Here is a 15,265-nt window from a genome sequence, read left to right as displayed (position 1 = left end):
TGATGCCAACATGCTTCTGTAACCCTTGATAGTGGGAGCTGAAAGAGATCGTTCTTTCCTCAGATATAAGAGAAAGTCAGCTATTTGAGTTACAGAGGTACTGGTCGAGGATACGGATACTGACTTGCACCAGTTTCGGAAGATTTCCCACTTCGATTGGTAGACTCTAAGGGTGGATGTTCTCCTTGCTCTAGCAATCGCTCTGGCTGCCAGAGGGAAGCAACTAGCGTCAACCTTGTCCCTTCGTGAGAGGCGAACTTCTGCAGTACCTTGTTGACAATCTTGAACGGAGGGAATGCATATAGATCTAGATGTGACCAATCTAGTAGAAAGGCATCTATATGAACTGCTGCTGGGTCCGGGATTGGTGAGCAAAATATTGGGAGCCTCTTGGTCATCGAGGTTGCGAAGAGATCTATGGTTGGCTGGCCCCAGGTGGCCCAAAGTCTCTTGCATACATCCTTGTGGAGGGTCCATTCTGTTGGAGTTATTTGTCCCTTCCGAATGAGACAATCTGCCATGACATTCAAGTTGCCTTGGATGAACCTCGTTACTAGTGATATGTCTAGACCTTTTGACCAGGTGAGGAGGTCCCTTGCGCTCTCGTACAATGTCAGAGAGTAGGTCCCTCCTTGCTTGGAGATGTACGCCAAAGCCGTGGTGTTGTCCGAGTTCACCTCCACCACTTTGCCTTGAAGGAGAGACCTGAAGCTTTTCCAGGTCAGACGTACTGCCAGTAGCTCCTTGCAGTTGAAATGCATTGTCCTTTGACTCGAGTTCCATAATCCCGAGCATTCCCTACCGTCTAATGTCGCACCCCAGCCTACGTCCGATGCGTCCGAGAAGAGAACGTGGTTGGGAGTCTGAACAGTCAGGGGAAGACCCTCTCTAAGGTTGATATAGTCCTTTCACCAAGTCAGACAAGACTTTATCTTTCCGGAAACCGGGATCGAGACCGCTTCTAGCGTCTTGTCCTTTTTCCAGTGAAAAGCTAGATGGTATAGAAGAGGACGGAGGAGTAGTCTTCCTAGTGACACAAATTGATCCACGGATGACAGTGTCCCTACCAGACTCATCCACAGCCTGACTGGGCAGCGTTCCTTCTTCAGCATCTTCTGGATGGATAGCAGGGCTGGGGCTGATCGTCTTGTTCAGCAACGTCCTCATCAGAGGGTTCCTCATCCGAAACTGATGGGGAAACGGCAACGGAGTGGGCAACGTCTGACTCGCTGAATCCGGTCGCACTGGTGTATGCGTGACGGAGCCGGACGCAATATCATGGCACTGCTGCACAGTCTGTGAACTGTCAACAACCATGGGTGCGCGAGGAAGTACAGCGTCAACCCGAAACTGTCTAGACTGTCTGGGTTGTGCAGTCAACACCCTACCGGGTTGCTGAGGTTGACGCACTGCGTCACAACAAGTCACCTCTGCTGGTTGTTGAACGTCCTGAACGTCAACAACCACCTCCGAGCGTCGCTTAACGTCAACGTGCGACTGGCAACCCACACTGGGTCGCATCGGTGGAGGAACCACTTCAACTGGCAGACGCGAGTAGGTTACCTCAGCGTCAACAGGGCGCACAACCGACCGGTTGGAAGGTTGTTGGCCAGAAGGAGGAACCACCTCAACTGGCAGACGCGAGTAGGTTACCTCAGCGTCAACAGGGCGCACAACCAACCGGTTGGAAGGTTGTTGGCCAGAAGGTTCTTCTCCGCATTTAAGTCCTCTATCAAGGACGCAAGCTTGGACTGCATGTCTTGCAGCAAAGCCCATTTAGGGTCTACGGGAGCAGGTGTGGCAACAGACGGGGTTAGCGACTGAGGCGGAACCATTTACCATCCCTGAAAGCCTTGTTATGTGTGACATAATAGTACAGCAAAACTTCAAAGGCTCGACAAAAGTTGAGAAGTTGACCCGTAAACAACTTGGAGCGTCTCCTGGCTAGGCGCCAGGGCGAGTCTACCAGAATTGAGAAGTCTATCTGGGCAGAGGCATGAACTCCCAAGCCGAGAACTTCTCTCGTGTCCTATCAGACTCTCGCTCTATAAGCCAGTTTAAAAGAAGGGAAATCAAAGGCTGTATCCCTAAAACTCCTCCTGGTGCAAAAACCAGTCGCCTAGCCAACATAACGCTCTCTAGGAGAGCGAGAGAGCACTAGCTTAAAAACAACGGCTTCGAAGTAGCTAGGCCTAGTGTAAGTTCTGACGTTTAGGCGAACGAGGAGCAGCAGTTACAAGATCCGGACGAAGATCCTTAAAAAATCATCATGATTTAATTAAAGTCCATAGGAGGCTAAGCAGCTTAAGGCTCCTCTCCAAATGACAGAGTCCTCAAGGGAATATCAGTAGGAGGGAGAACAGCACTTTCTCATCTACAGGAACCTTGTCCGATAAAAGCTAGGTTATCTCAGTGAGTCTCTCACTGGTGCATTAGTAGCAGACCAGAAGGCAACGTCATGTAACTGCTTGACAGTCTGTGAACTGTCAACAACTGAACTGTCAACCACAACAGGTGTGTGAGGACATACAGCACTGGTGCATTAGTAGCAGACCAGAAGGCAACGTCATGTAACTGCTTGACAGTCTGTGAACTGTCAACAACTGAACTGTCAACCACAACAGGTGCGTGAGGACATACAGTGTTCACTCGAGACTGCTTTGACTGTCTATACTGTCAAAAAACAGAAAACATATATAAAGATAAAGAATTCAGTGGCTGGGAAAGAGACTAAACACTAGTTCAAATAAACTACGTTTACAATCTCTCACCGCACATAGCCTGGGGACAAGAATAAAACCCTAGAAACGTTTTACCTTCTTCCCCGTACAGCGACTAGGGAGGAGAGTAGGCCTAACACGAGAACAACGTTACCCGCTTGAACGGAACGTTTTTTTCTCCTCTCTCCCCTCCGTCTCTATCTCTCTCTCTCTTTCTCTCTTGATTTCGCACCTAAGAGAAGAGCCCAATTATATATCGTCAAAAAAAAAACATGTTATTTGACTAAAGGAAAAAACTGAAAGGTTTTCCAAATAAAAAGTTCCTTTAATTTAGAATTTAAAACATTTAAGCTAAGAAAGAATGAACGAAACGTCAGAATCGATTTACTCTTACTGCAAAGTGAAACCGTGATACACTCTCTCTCTATCGTAACGATAGAGCGCATGTTGAACGTCCTGAACGTCAACAACTGCGTAGTCTAAACGTTAGTCATCTTTGAAAACAGTACGAAGTCTATCAAAGAAATTCTTTCATAAAACATTAAATTTAAAAAGTTTTAAATTCTTTAAAGGCTAAATACGATATAACGGGCTCAACGTTGATTAACTTCGGTTCCAAGTTAGGACCGCCTACTATCAGGAAAGGTCGCATATAAACAAAACATAAAAAAATTATTTTTATATGTTTATAATAAATGGAAAGTTAATCGAAGAGGCCTAATAAAGGCGGAGAGAGATAAAATATATAGATCTATAACGTGTTAAGCAATTACTAAAAACCTAAACACACTTCCGTCTAAGGGAAGGATCGGCCATTTAAAAGTGAAAGAGAGTCCATACTCTCTTTGTCACCATAATTAAATCTATCCAAAACGAGTTCAAGTTTTGAGATGAAGATAAAACCCCTGCATAGCGAAAGCTCAAAACTAGAATAGTGTACTTCACCAAATAGTTGTGAAAACAAATCCAGTTAGTAACAGCGTATTAGTAGGTCTTGCCGGTAGCCCGACAGAGAGAAAATTGGTTCTTGTTTACTTGGAGTACTAAGTACCTGCTCGACAGATGGCGCTGTTGATGTACACCCCCACCTGCATAGCGATCGCTGGCGTATTTTGACCGTAGGTTATTCTGTTGAGCAACAGAGTTGCAGCTTATATGATCACCGGCTAAGTTTAATATTGAAAAATATTGTTTTTATCAAACCTTAACACGGATATATAAAAGGTTAAGGTAAGGTAATGAATTTGCATTCTAACAAATTAATAATGTACTTCAATCTAAACACCAAAGTTACGGTACACATGGTACACCACGAAGGGGGCTACCCCATGGCAGTGTGCCTTCCATAGTGCACTTTAGGATCCTTTTGGCAACCAGCAGTGCTGCTCACTGTCTTTTATTTTTTTTATATATAGTCAAACATAAAAAGTAACACTGCATTGCAAAAATAAAAAGTGGAAACTGATAAAGTTTTCCCATGTCATTGGAAAACAACCACTCAAGATGAACCCTAATGAGGTCTAGAAATGAGACTGTAATCTCATTAGTCATTCTTATCATCTCCATACTGTACTGTACTCTAGGATGGCTTTCAATAAGGTGACAGATTTCCCCATGTTAATGATGGTCAAAGGAGTAGGCTGAAGCTGGAATTAAACTATTCCACGTAACTCCTTTAGTTTTGTCTGAATAGTGTCGTATGAAGGAATGTATTTTGAATCTATGCTTCACCTACAATTGCCAAAATCTTGCCTCTTTGAAGCAGCTTTAGGCTATCTTAGGTTCAAAGTTCAAGTTGTACTTACAGTTTGATAGACTGACAAGTACACATGACCTTACTAACACCCTGAACTTCTGATAGGGGGTTATCAGCAGCCATCACCTGGTTCCTCCTGGTTCTACGTTCAGTGACGAAGGATCTTGGGTGCTGATCTTATGTGCATTCAATCAGTCTCCAGGACATTGTGTGATAGTGCAAAGAACTACCCCTTTCCTTTGAAATTTAGGAGCAGACTTTAAATGCCCAATGTGTATCTTGTGTATCCACTGCTTCCCTAAATTACTTACAGAAAGTTTGGGGGATCAATTCTACTGAATCCCATAATTCTTACTACAGGTCCTACCTTTTTCACAAATAAAAAAACAATATTAACAGTAATATAATTAAGTTATGCTTAAGAAGTTTTCAGTATAGTGTACAGTACTGACAATAAAGACAAAATACTTCTACCAATAACAACTTTGCCTCTCAACTAACTGTCACATACTGTATACCTAAAAACATAATTCACGAGATCTTTTCCATAAACAAACGACTGAAGTCTCTTGGGAATTATATCCAATCTACAAGAAAATGCAATTTGCCAAAAACTGGACAAAAAGTCAAAATAATGTAACAAATCTAAAACCTCTATGATCCAGAATAAAAAAAAATTGCACATAATGACAATCACTTCTTGTCCGGACAAATAACTTGGCATAAGCACTATGCTACATCGTCTGCAGTATAGTCCAACAGGAAAATTAAAACTAGTGGCAAAATCAAAAGTGGACTCTACAAAAAAAAAAAAAATATAAATGAAGAAAGTAAAAGCAACCGTCTTATTATCATACCTTAGTGGCCATATGCAAAAAGGTCCCATCTTCCGTCGCCAAGGAATTAATCAGCTGCTTTTGTTCGTGAATTCCACCACCATTATCAGCTGTTAATTTGAATTAAGTTAAAATATGTCTTGGCAACAATAGCATTACAAACACTTAAGTTTCTATGAATAAACATACTGTACATGTACGTACTGTACTTCCATACTAAAGATAGTAAAACATCTTTATCTGCGGTCATATTATCTGAGCCCTCATACAAAAACCCTAGGGATCTCTCTCTCTCTCTCTCTCTCTCTCTCTCTCTCTCTCTCTCTCTCTCTCTCTCTCTCTCTCTCTCTCGCTCTCTCCTATTTTAAAGATAAAATTAAGGAGAATTATTAAAATAGGCTCTAAAACATAATACAGTTCTGTACTGTATATGATTATGTAATACTTGGTAATATGAAATGCAAGATGAGTTATTAAAATATGTGATCAGCTATATGAAAAGATTCTGATACGTATTCTCTCTCTCCCTCTCTCTTGAAAATAAAACTAAAAGTTGTAGTATTTTAACTTTACTTCATCATAAACTAAAATAATTTTCATTTAGATAAAGCATGTTATGTTATTTTAAGCCAAAAAATAATGAAGTTTGAACCGGTATAGCAGCTCTGGTAATTTGTTAACTTTTATAAGTTAAAAAAGTCACACTTCTTTTGAAAGAAAGCTCATTAGAGAAATAACATGAGAACATGAAATAAGTTCAGCCCTACTCAATAATAATATACAATGCCAAATTTAGCATTACAGTCAGACCAAAAAGCAATTTCACGTTACAGCCACTTACCTAGTTAAAAGTCAATGACTTGATGTCAGTATCGATTTTTATTTATCACTGCACGATTCTGACAGCGATATTTTATTAGACATAGAAAATACTTATGAGTAGAGCTGAACATATTTAATTTTCTCGTGATATTATACAATATGCATATTTTAAAGGCGATTACGAGAAACCTTTGTGTCTTTAACATTTACGTTGCATAAATAGCCTTGGTGTTCCAAAAACATTTGGGAGAATTCCTGTCTTGTATACAGGGCATAGAACATAGACTTACTTGTTTCACAAGCATCTAGTAACTTCCTAAAGATGTCAGTTCGTCCAGCTTTCAGTGCTTCCTTCAAACTATCTACGGCATCGACAAGTCCTGGTGGTACCTGGATTTCAGACATACTTCAGGAGGCTCCTTAGCACTCTGAAAACAATGATACAATTATATAACCACATTTTATTCTATGCAATTCCTGAACAGCCTAAGGATAGTAGCAGACAAATAAAACACTGAACTACAGTACAGAATATCGGTTAAACTAAGACTGTTTGCAGTTACAATATTAGGGATGATGGTTCTCTAGTTAATTCAACCATTGACATTTTTAGTAGTCAGCACAGTTCTAGATCCAAGGGACTGTAATCAGTAGGCTTCCCACCCTTGATTTCTTGTAAATGGACTAACAAAATCCAAGTTGTCAAGAAACAGTCTCCTTGACCTGACTATCCTCTATGGCAATCAGGAGGTACATAAGCTTAACATTGACAAAGAGAAAGTTGTAGATAAAAACAAATGAAGTGAGGATAAAGCATTGGTAAGTATTGAAACACTGATGGATTGCCTAAAATGTACTACATTTGTTCTAATTCTTAAATCTAACAGTGCAATAACCTCATTTTGAAAAGATCCACTCATGAAGATAATTAATCTTTAAAATCAGATTTACTTGAATTAGATTGGAGTAGTTTTTACCAACTATTACTATTACTAGCTAAGCTATAACCATAGTTGAAAAAGCAGGATGGTATAAGCTTATGTTAAAATCTATCACTACACTAGTTATTGTTAAAACAAGGTAGGTTAAATTATGACCATGATATATCCTATTCAGCTTTCTAACAACAAACAGTATTTTATATTTTTCATTGTTTTAAAATTTTTCCTTCAATAAAAATACCTTTGGAAAAAAGTACAGTACAGTACAGTATTATAATAATAAAAGCCTGTTAAGGTTTCTTAATTAAAATTATCTTTCATTTACATTCTGAAACCATGTCCAATTACTGACCTTCTCTTCATCTGGACTAATAGGTTTACCTGTCCAAACCAAAAGGTGTAAGATAGTCGGCACACGATTACTCGTACAAAATATTTAAGGACTATATCTTTTCTAAAAGTTTCTTTCCAGTTGTGGTACAACATTATTGTTTCCTCACACAAACACCCTTGTTTCCCACTAGGATCCCCATAAACGCATTTATACAGGCGACATCGGAAAACTTATGAACAGGTGGTTTGAACCAATAATCTTGGTCAGAAATTAATAAAACATAAAATACAGTGAACCCTCGTTTATCGCGGTAGATAGGTTCCAGACCCGGCCGCGATAGGTGAAAATCCACGAAGTAGTGACACCATATTTACCTATTTATTTAACATGTATATTCAGACTTTTAAAACCTTCCCTTGTACGTAGTACTGTTAACAAACTACCCTTTAATGTACAGAACACTTAATGCATGTACTACAGTACCCTAAACTAAAACAGGCACAAATATTAAAGGCGATTTTATATCATGCGTTTCCTAAACACGCCAAAAAGCACGATAAAAAATGGCAACCTATGTTTTGTTTACGTTTCTCTGATCATAATGAAGAAACAAACGCATTTACTGTACACATCTGTGTATAGGTTAGTTTTTGCATCGATTATATTGATTATTCAGTACAGTATGTTGATTTTGTTATTACCAATATATTACCATATATATATGGGTTATGAAAAAAATCCGCGAAGTGGTGAATCCACGATGGTCGAACCGCGAAGTAGCGAGGGTTCACTGTAACAAGTTGGAAAAAAGTATGGTTTGTTTATTTGACTAGAAGCTAGAGCATCATATAACTAGCCATTGTTATATGTTGGAGACTGGACCAACACAGAAAGGAGAGGCTTGCATCACAATTGGTCGGCATTTCATAAAACACTAGTTAACCTCTTAGGAAAAACATGGGATATGATATTACATGTGAACCTTTCAGGGATACCTCAGTATTTGATAAGAAAGAACACAATAATCTAGATCCGTTGCGAAAGTTGAGGGGGAAGTGCAAGGATGGGTAGGCTTCAGCTTCCTACGTTAGGTTAGGAAGAAACGAGGTTTCAAAATTGGAGCCTTTATATATCAGCGGCCAGTTCCTCATACGTTCATTAGAAATAGGAGTTAAATAACTTTTTCCTACTCGTTATCTTGTGTTTTGTGCATTTCTGACCTTGATTATTGGGGCAAACCACCCATTCATGAGTTTTTGGAACCCTTTATATAGACAATTATGGGGGCCAACATTGGGAAACCGGGGTTTTTTTTGGGTAGGGAAATGTCATAAACGAGTGATTTACAGCAATAATAATGGTCAGAAAAGCCAAATAAGCCCAAGATAACCAGTTGAAAAAATATATGGTTTATGTAAATGGCCAAAAACCAGCCAAACATGATTACTTAACACTTTTGAGATCTGTAAAAGGATACAGAACCTAACAAACCCACCAAACCTAACCTAGTACTTCCAGGTCAAAACCCCTAGCTGGGGCAGACCCCCCTTCCCAGGTCACAACCGCTACCCGGACTCCCACCCCTTCCTAGGTCACAAACTAAAAGTAAATCACAAATTAGTCCTTACAATATGATAAAGTCAATCATTATGAAAAAGTAAATCACTAATAATTCCATACATTTTGATTGACACCGTCACTTTATTTTTTTTTTTGGCAATCTTTACAAAAGCTTTGTAGTAGAAAATATGCTGGCCTTCACTGAAAATTAAGTCAGAATCAGACCTTTGAGGCATTATTTCGCTCTTATTTTTTAATTACACGAGTAACAATAGCTTTACACTGAACGGAGAGCATTTCCATAATAATCAATTGCCGACGTAAACGAAATTACTCTAAATTTCAAAATAGATTGATGTGCTTCCCTTAAGTTCCCAATTGGAGATGTCTTTACGAGATGATGGCTAAGTGGAAACTGAACACGAAGGTGGGAAAAAAAATGGCTATTATAGAACAACATTCGGAAACTTATGAAGAAGTAACTGTAAGCTGTTAATTGGTTTAAAAAAAAACACATGACAAATACGTCATTGTAAATACATAGAAAGCTCCCCAAAACATGGGAAAACGCATGCGCAACAAGTCACCTTCAGTCTCTCAGAAGTAAACAATGGACTTAGTGTGAAAAACATACTTCACATTTTAATATACCAATACATAAGTTATTAAGCCCCAACCCCCATTAAACATATAGAGAAAAATACCAAACTAGCTAGCACTCGTCCATTTCTTATAGCGAATTCCAGTTTTCGCTAGAAATTAGGGCATCATACATTAACCGAAACGAGGTTTCAAAATTGGGGCCTTTGTATATCAGCGGCCAGTTCCTCGTGCATTCATTAAAAATGGACATCAACTAACCTAACCTACAAGCCGTTTCCTTACCTAATTACCTAACAGGGGAGCTAACGCCCCCCAGGCGACCACCTTTCGCTGCCGTATTCTAAGTTAGACAATACATACAGGTGGCCGCTATCATACACCCTTCAAAATTTACTATTGTCAGAGCAAGTGATGAATTGCCAAAATTAAAGTCATATTACCTAATTAATTTCCTTTGTTATATTGTATGTGGGCTTACGAAGGTAATCTAACCTAGTATAGGTTTGGGCTAGGCTAGCGATTCTGGGTACTCAGCATAGTCTAACACAGAGTTAGGCTATATGCACTGGTTGAACTAGCAGGCTTAAATACCTTCCCATTCATAAAAAAACTGATGAAAAGTCAAAATTGGAATACCAGTATATGTGTTAAGCTAATATTCACCGGGCAAGCTACCCCGAGCTATCGCTACTCAAATTTTATCCTCCACTCTGGAATTTAGGTTTCCATTTTAAGAGACAGCATATGCAATTGATGATTACTTACATAATAAAGATGTTATTCCCTCTGCATGGGACCTAGGAACACTACAGCAAATTTAATGGTGTTATTTGCCCGCATTGCATGAACGAACCAAACCCCAATGCACTGTCAGCTCTCAGCTGTGTTGTCAACACACGTCACCAGGAAAGTTGCTGTTCGGGAAATTGTTAATATTTTTCCTGTTAATATGTGATATAATTCGCATATATATTTAATTAGAAATATGCTTAATTTATATTTATTTCATCTTTATCATTCTAATTGCATATCACGTGTTTGTTTTACGTGTATCATCACGGTAACCAATGAATACCTTGGCAGGGTTTTAGTAAACACAGAAGTGTTCGGAATGTATGAAAAGTATTATAATTTTCCTGTATCATATTTTATACAGAATAAAGACAATCCCACTACAACAGTTTTAAGGCTATAATTAAAATCATAGACATGTATAGAAAATATATTATACTAAGCAACAATGAGATCTGATAGCTTTATCATAAAAAGTTATGTTGCATTGGATCCCGAACGTCATTTTCATTAAAAACTATTAAGACAGGTCTTGTGATAAATTATTGTCATTATCATTAATAGCTAATAGCCTATATATACCTAGATGAAAAAGCAGGATATAATCAGCCCAAGGGTTCCAACGGGGAAAAATATCTCAATGAGGAAAGGAAATGAATAAACTAAATGAGAAGTAGTGAATAATTAATACTAAACATTTTAAGATCAATAACTACGTTAGATCTGTCTCATATAAACTTATGACAACCGTCATAATAATAATAATAATAATAATAATAATAATAATAATAATAATAATAATAATAATAATAATAATTATTATTATTATTATTATTATTATCACTGCAAGTTTGAACTTCTGAAGTTTGACAAACGCAATATAAATAAAATGAAGAAACATAATACTGTATTTCTTGAAAATGGTCATATATGCCGTTGGTAAATAGCAAGAGTAGGCCTATATATATATATATATATATATATATATATATATATATATATATATATATATATATATATATATATATATATATATATATATATATATATATATATATATATATATATATATATTACGTTGGCCACGCCACCAGCCACCCGTTGAGATACTACCGCTAGAGAGTTATGGGATCTTTTGATTGACCAGTCAGTACTACATTGGACCCTTCTCTCTGATTGCGGTTCATTTTCCACTTTGCCTACACACAGTGAATAGTCTGGCCTATTCATTACTTATTCTCCTTTGTCCTCATACACATGATAACACTGAGATTACCAAACACTTCTTCTTCACCCAAAGGGTTACTGAACTGTAATTGTTCAGTTGCCACGTTCCCCTGGTTAAGGGTAGAAGAGATTCTTTAGCTATGGTCAGCAGCTATTCTAGGAGAAGAACACTCCAAAATCAAACCATTGTCCTCTAGTCTTGGGTAGTGCCATAGCCACTCTACCATGGTCTTCCACTGTCTTGGGTTAGAGTTCTCTTGCTTGGGGGTTTCTCTTCCCCATGTTTTGTTAGTTTATTATAGTTTATATAGGAAATATTTATTTTCATGTTACTCTTCTTAAAAAATCATTTTTCCTTGTTTCCTTTCCTCACTGGGCTATTTTCCCTGTTGGAGCCCCTGGGTTTATAGCCTCCTGCTTTTCCAACTAGGGTTGTCGCTTAGCAAGTAATATATATATATATATATATATATATATATATATATATATATATATATATATATATATATATATATATATATACATACACAGAAGATATCATGCAGTGTTGTAGATAATTCATATTTTAAAATAGTTTCTTTAACAAACAACCCAATCTCATTTGTACTTTAAATATTCGCTCTGTAGACGAGAAGAGTTAGTTTAAAAGTAGCAACTGGATGAGATAAAAGGGAATAAAAATGATAAAGAATCAGAAATGGAATAAGGAAGAGCATAAGGGTATAATGAATAAGCATACACTGAAAAGTACTCAGAGTGTAGACCTCCTCCAAGGCAGATTATTTCTCGAAACCAGCTTGCCTTTTCCAGAATCAATTTAGACCGTAGGCGTATTTGAAGTCTGTGTGATAACCATGTGTGAACTTTGGGTTAAGATTAGGGTTAATTCGGTCGGCTTTTTGCTCGACCTTGATCTTGACCTTTGACCTTGTACTTTCAAAATTTGACCACTTCCACGTCTCAACATAAGAATTAATCTATGAAAGTTTCACTACTCTGTGAGTAAATTTGTGGCCAGGAAGTTGTTTAGAAACAAACAGACAAACAGGGGCGAAAACATAACCTCCTCCTAACTTCGTTGGCGGTAGTAATGAACAGTAAAACTGTGAGAATGAAAAAAAATGGGTAGATAAAAGAAAAAGGAAATAGGAAAGAGGTGGAGAAACATTATATCCTTACACTCTCTGTATATCAAGGATCATTCCTTCTAACGCTACTGATTCATCTCATAAATGTTATTCGTTTTACAGGACTTCAAGTAAGTAACCCTTTTCCGGTTCTCACTATACGACCAAACCACCTTTCTACTTCCCAGGGACTATTTCTAACCAGTGCAGCTAGCTACAATGCATATAAGTATTTGTATGTATGTATATACATATACTGTGTAGATAGATAGATAGATAGATAGATAGATAATAGGGGTAATAATGAATACGGTATGTATTTTCCACCGAAAGTAGCTAGCCCTGGGAAGTAGAATATCAAAGGCCATGCTGCTGTTACTATCTATTTTGCAAGAGGAAGCAAAAGCTGGTAGATATTTAGCTTTATTGGTGAAATAGTGCAAATGTTACATACTTAAAAAAAGCACAGTGCTTTCAATACGTTTCCGTACATTTATGTTCACACGCGCATCACAGCCATGTACAGACCAAAACGTTTACAATTATCAACAACAACAACAACAACAACAACAGTCAGGCCATCTCCATCATGCGGCTTAATACTACACAGTATTCTAGAAGTTTTATTCCAGCTGTGACAAGTTGTGGAATGATCTTCCTAATCGGGTAGTTGGATCGGTAGAACTTCAAAAGTTCAAAGTTGCAGCAAATGTTATCTTGAACAGGCTGACATAAGTCTTTGTATAGTTTATATGTGAAATAACTGTTTTGATGATGTTATTGTTTTTAAAATATTTCATTAACTATTAATTATTTCTCATATCCTTTAGTTATTTCCTTTCCACACTGGGCTATTTTTCCCTGTTGGAGCCCTTAGGCTTAGCCTATATCATCTTGCTTTTCCAATTAGAGTTGTTGCTTAGCTAATAATAATAATAATAATAATAATAATAATAATAATAATAATAATAATAATAATAATAATAATAATAACAAATGCAGATGTGTTTATCCCACTACAGAACAAAGGCCTCATAATATATGTTCTTATTCATGTTTGGGTTTTGGCCAATTTCATCACCGCGCTGTCCAACTACGGATTGGCGATGGAGGGAGTCTTTAGTCTGATCGCTCACAGCAAACCAACCTAGTATGGGTAACCCTAGTTAGTACAGCTTTGTTGATCGTGGCGATACGCAAACCCTTTCACCACGTTGATCTATCCCTTCCCACTCAGCATGTTTCAAATGGTTGGGAAAAGGAACAACGTAATTTTCGGATAATAATCATCCGTGTAATGATAACGATAAGAATATTTTTAACTATGTTAATAAAGAAATAAAACCTTTAGGTTTCCATTGCTATATTTATTAACCAGGAAGTGAAAGAGGCACAGTACAAACCGCTATAAACCCTAAGAAAAACTCAAGGAATGATTTTTTTTTTTATTTCAGTCCTCGTTTTTTCCAACCAGGGGACTCACCTGCCTTGTCCCACGCACACCAAGATTGTATGTAGGTGAACTGAACATAATATTCAGGTACAAAGGAGGGGTGCACTGTAATCAAATTGAATCTTTTTTTCATGACGTAATGTCTATAATGATGAGTTCTTTTGCTACAGAACTTTATCACTCGTCTATCGAGCAAGTCTACGGATTGTCTACAAGGTTATGTTATCATTTTTTATACTGATTTCGAGGGAAGTGTAGTTGATTATACTGAACGACTAGAGTATATATTGATTTTGGGTACAGGGGAAGGAGGGATATAAGAGTTTAGAAAAAAAAAAATTATACATTAGAAAACAGTAGGTTAAATAATGACAAATGTTATTATTATTATTATTATTATTATTATTATTATTATTATTATTATTATTATTATTATTATTATTATTATTATTATTATAGTTGTTGTTGCTGTTGTTGTTAAGGAACTGAGGTTCTCTTCCAACGACCTAGTATTATTATTATTATTATTATTATTATTATTATTATTATTATTATTATTATTATTATTATTATTATAAAGGAACTGCGGTTCTCTTCCAACGACCTAGTATCATATATTATTATTATTATTATTATTATTATTATTATTATTATTATTATTATTATTATTATTATTATTATTATTGTGGTTGTTTTCACAGATTAAACACTGAGTGAGGTCATATGAATTGTTGTGATATATCATTCTTAATTGTCTCATTTGAAATTACTTATGAACTCGGGCAAATGAAATACCCTCTGGTTCAGCTAATAAAGAAGGATTGCTTGACATTTTTATTTCGATTAAGAATGGGATACAATTTCCTTTATATTGGTGATTAATGATGTCATTTGTATAAGTGCATGCAAGTGTCTTTGGATAAATATTAAGCCCTTAAGTCTTTTGCCTTTTCAGTATTAAGAATGGGATACAATTTCCTTGATATTGGTGATTAATGATGACATTTGTATAAGTGCATGCAAGTGTCTTTATATAAATATTTAGCCTTTAAGTTCTCTTGCCTTTTCAATGTTAAGAATGGGATACAATTTCC

At 36.9% G+C, this 15,265-nt stretch overlaps 1 protein-coding gene across 1 annotated transcript in view; it reads right to left on the bottom strand.

Moving 5' to 3' along the window:
• The window catches only part of LOC137657650 (uncharacterized), a 65,138-nt gene extending 54,631 nt beyond the window's left edge, over window positions 1-10,507 (bottom strand). The window contains exons 1-3 of the mRNA XM_068392050.1: window positions 10,338-10,507; window positions 6,425-6,562; window positions 5,334-5,422 (exon numbers count right to left, since the gene is read on the bottom strand). Of these exons, the coding sequence (XP_068248151.1) occupies window positions 5,334-5,422; window positions 6,425-6,539 (204 nt within the window). The 5' untranslated portion in view covers window positions 6,540-6,562; window positions 10,338-10,507. The remainder of the gene's footprint in view (window positions 1-5,333; window positions 5,423-6,424; window positions 6,563-10,337) is intronic.
• Window positions 10,508-15,265: the final 4,758 nt, after the last annotated feature.

This window comes from Palaemon carinicauda, chromosome 18, assembly GCF_036898095.1.
Source record: "Palaemon carinicauda isolate YSFRI2023 chromosome 18, ASM3689809v2, whole genome shotgun sequence".
Classification (NCBI taxonomy): domain Eukaryota; kingdom Metazoa; phylum Arthropoda; class Malacostraca; order Decapoda; family Palaemonidae; genus Palaemon; species Palaemon carinicauda.
The sequence above is the reverse complement of the archived record's forward strand: the minus strand, read 5'-3'. Positions and strand labels throughout refer to the sequence as shown.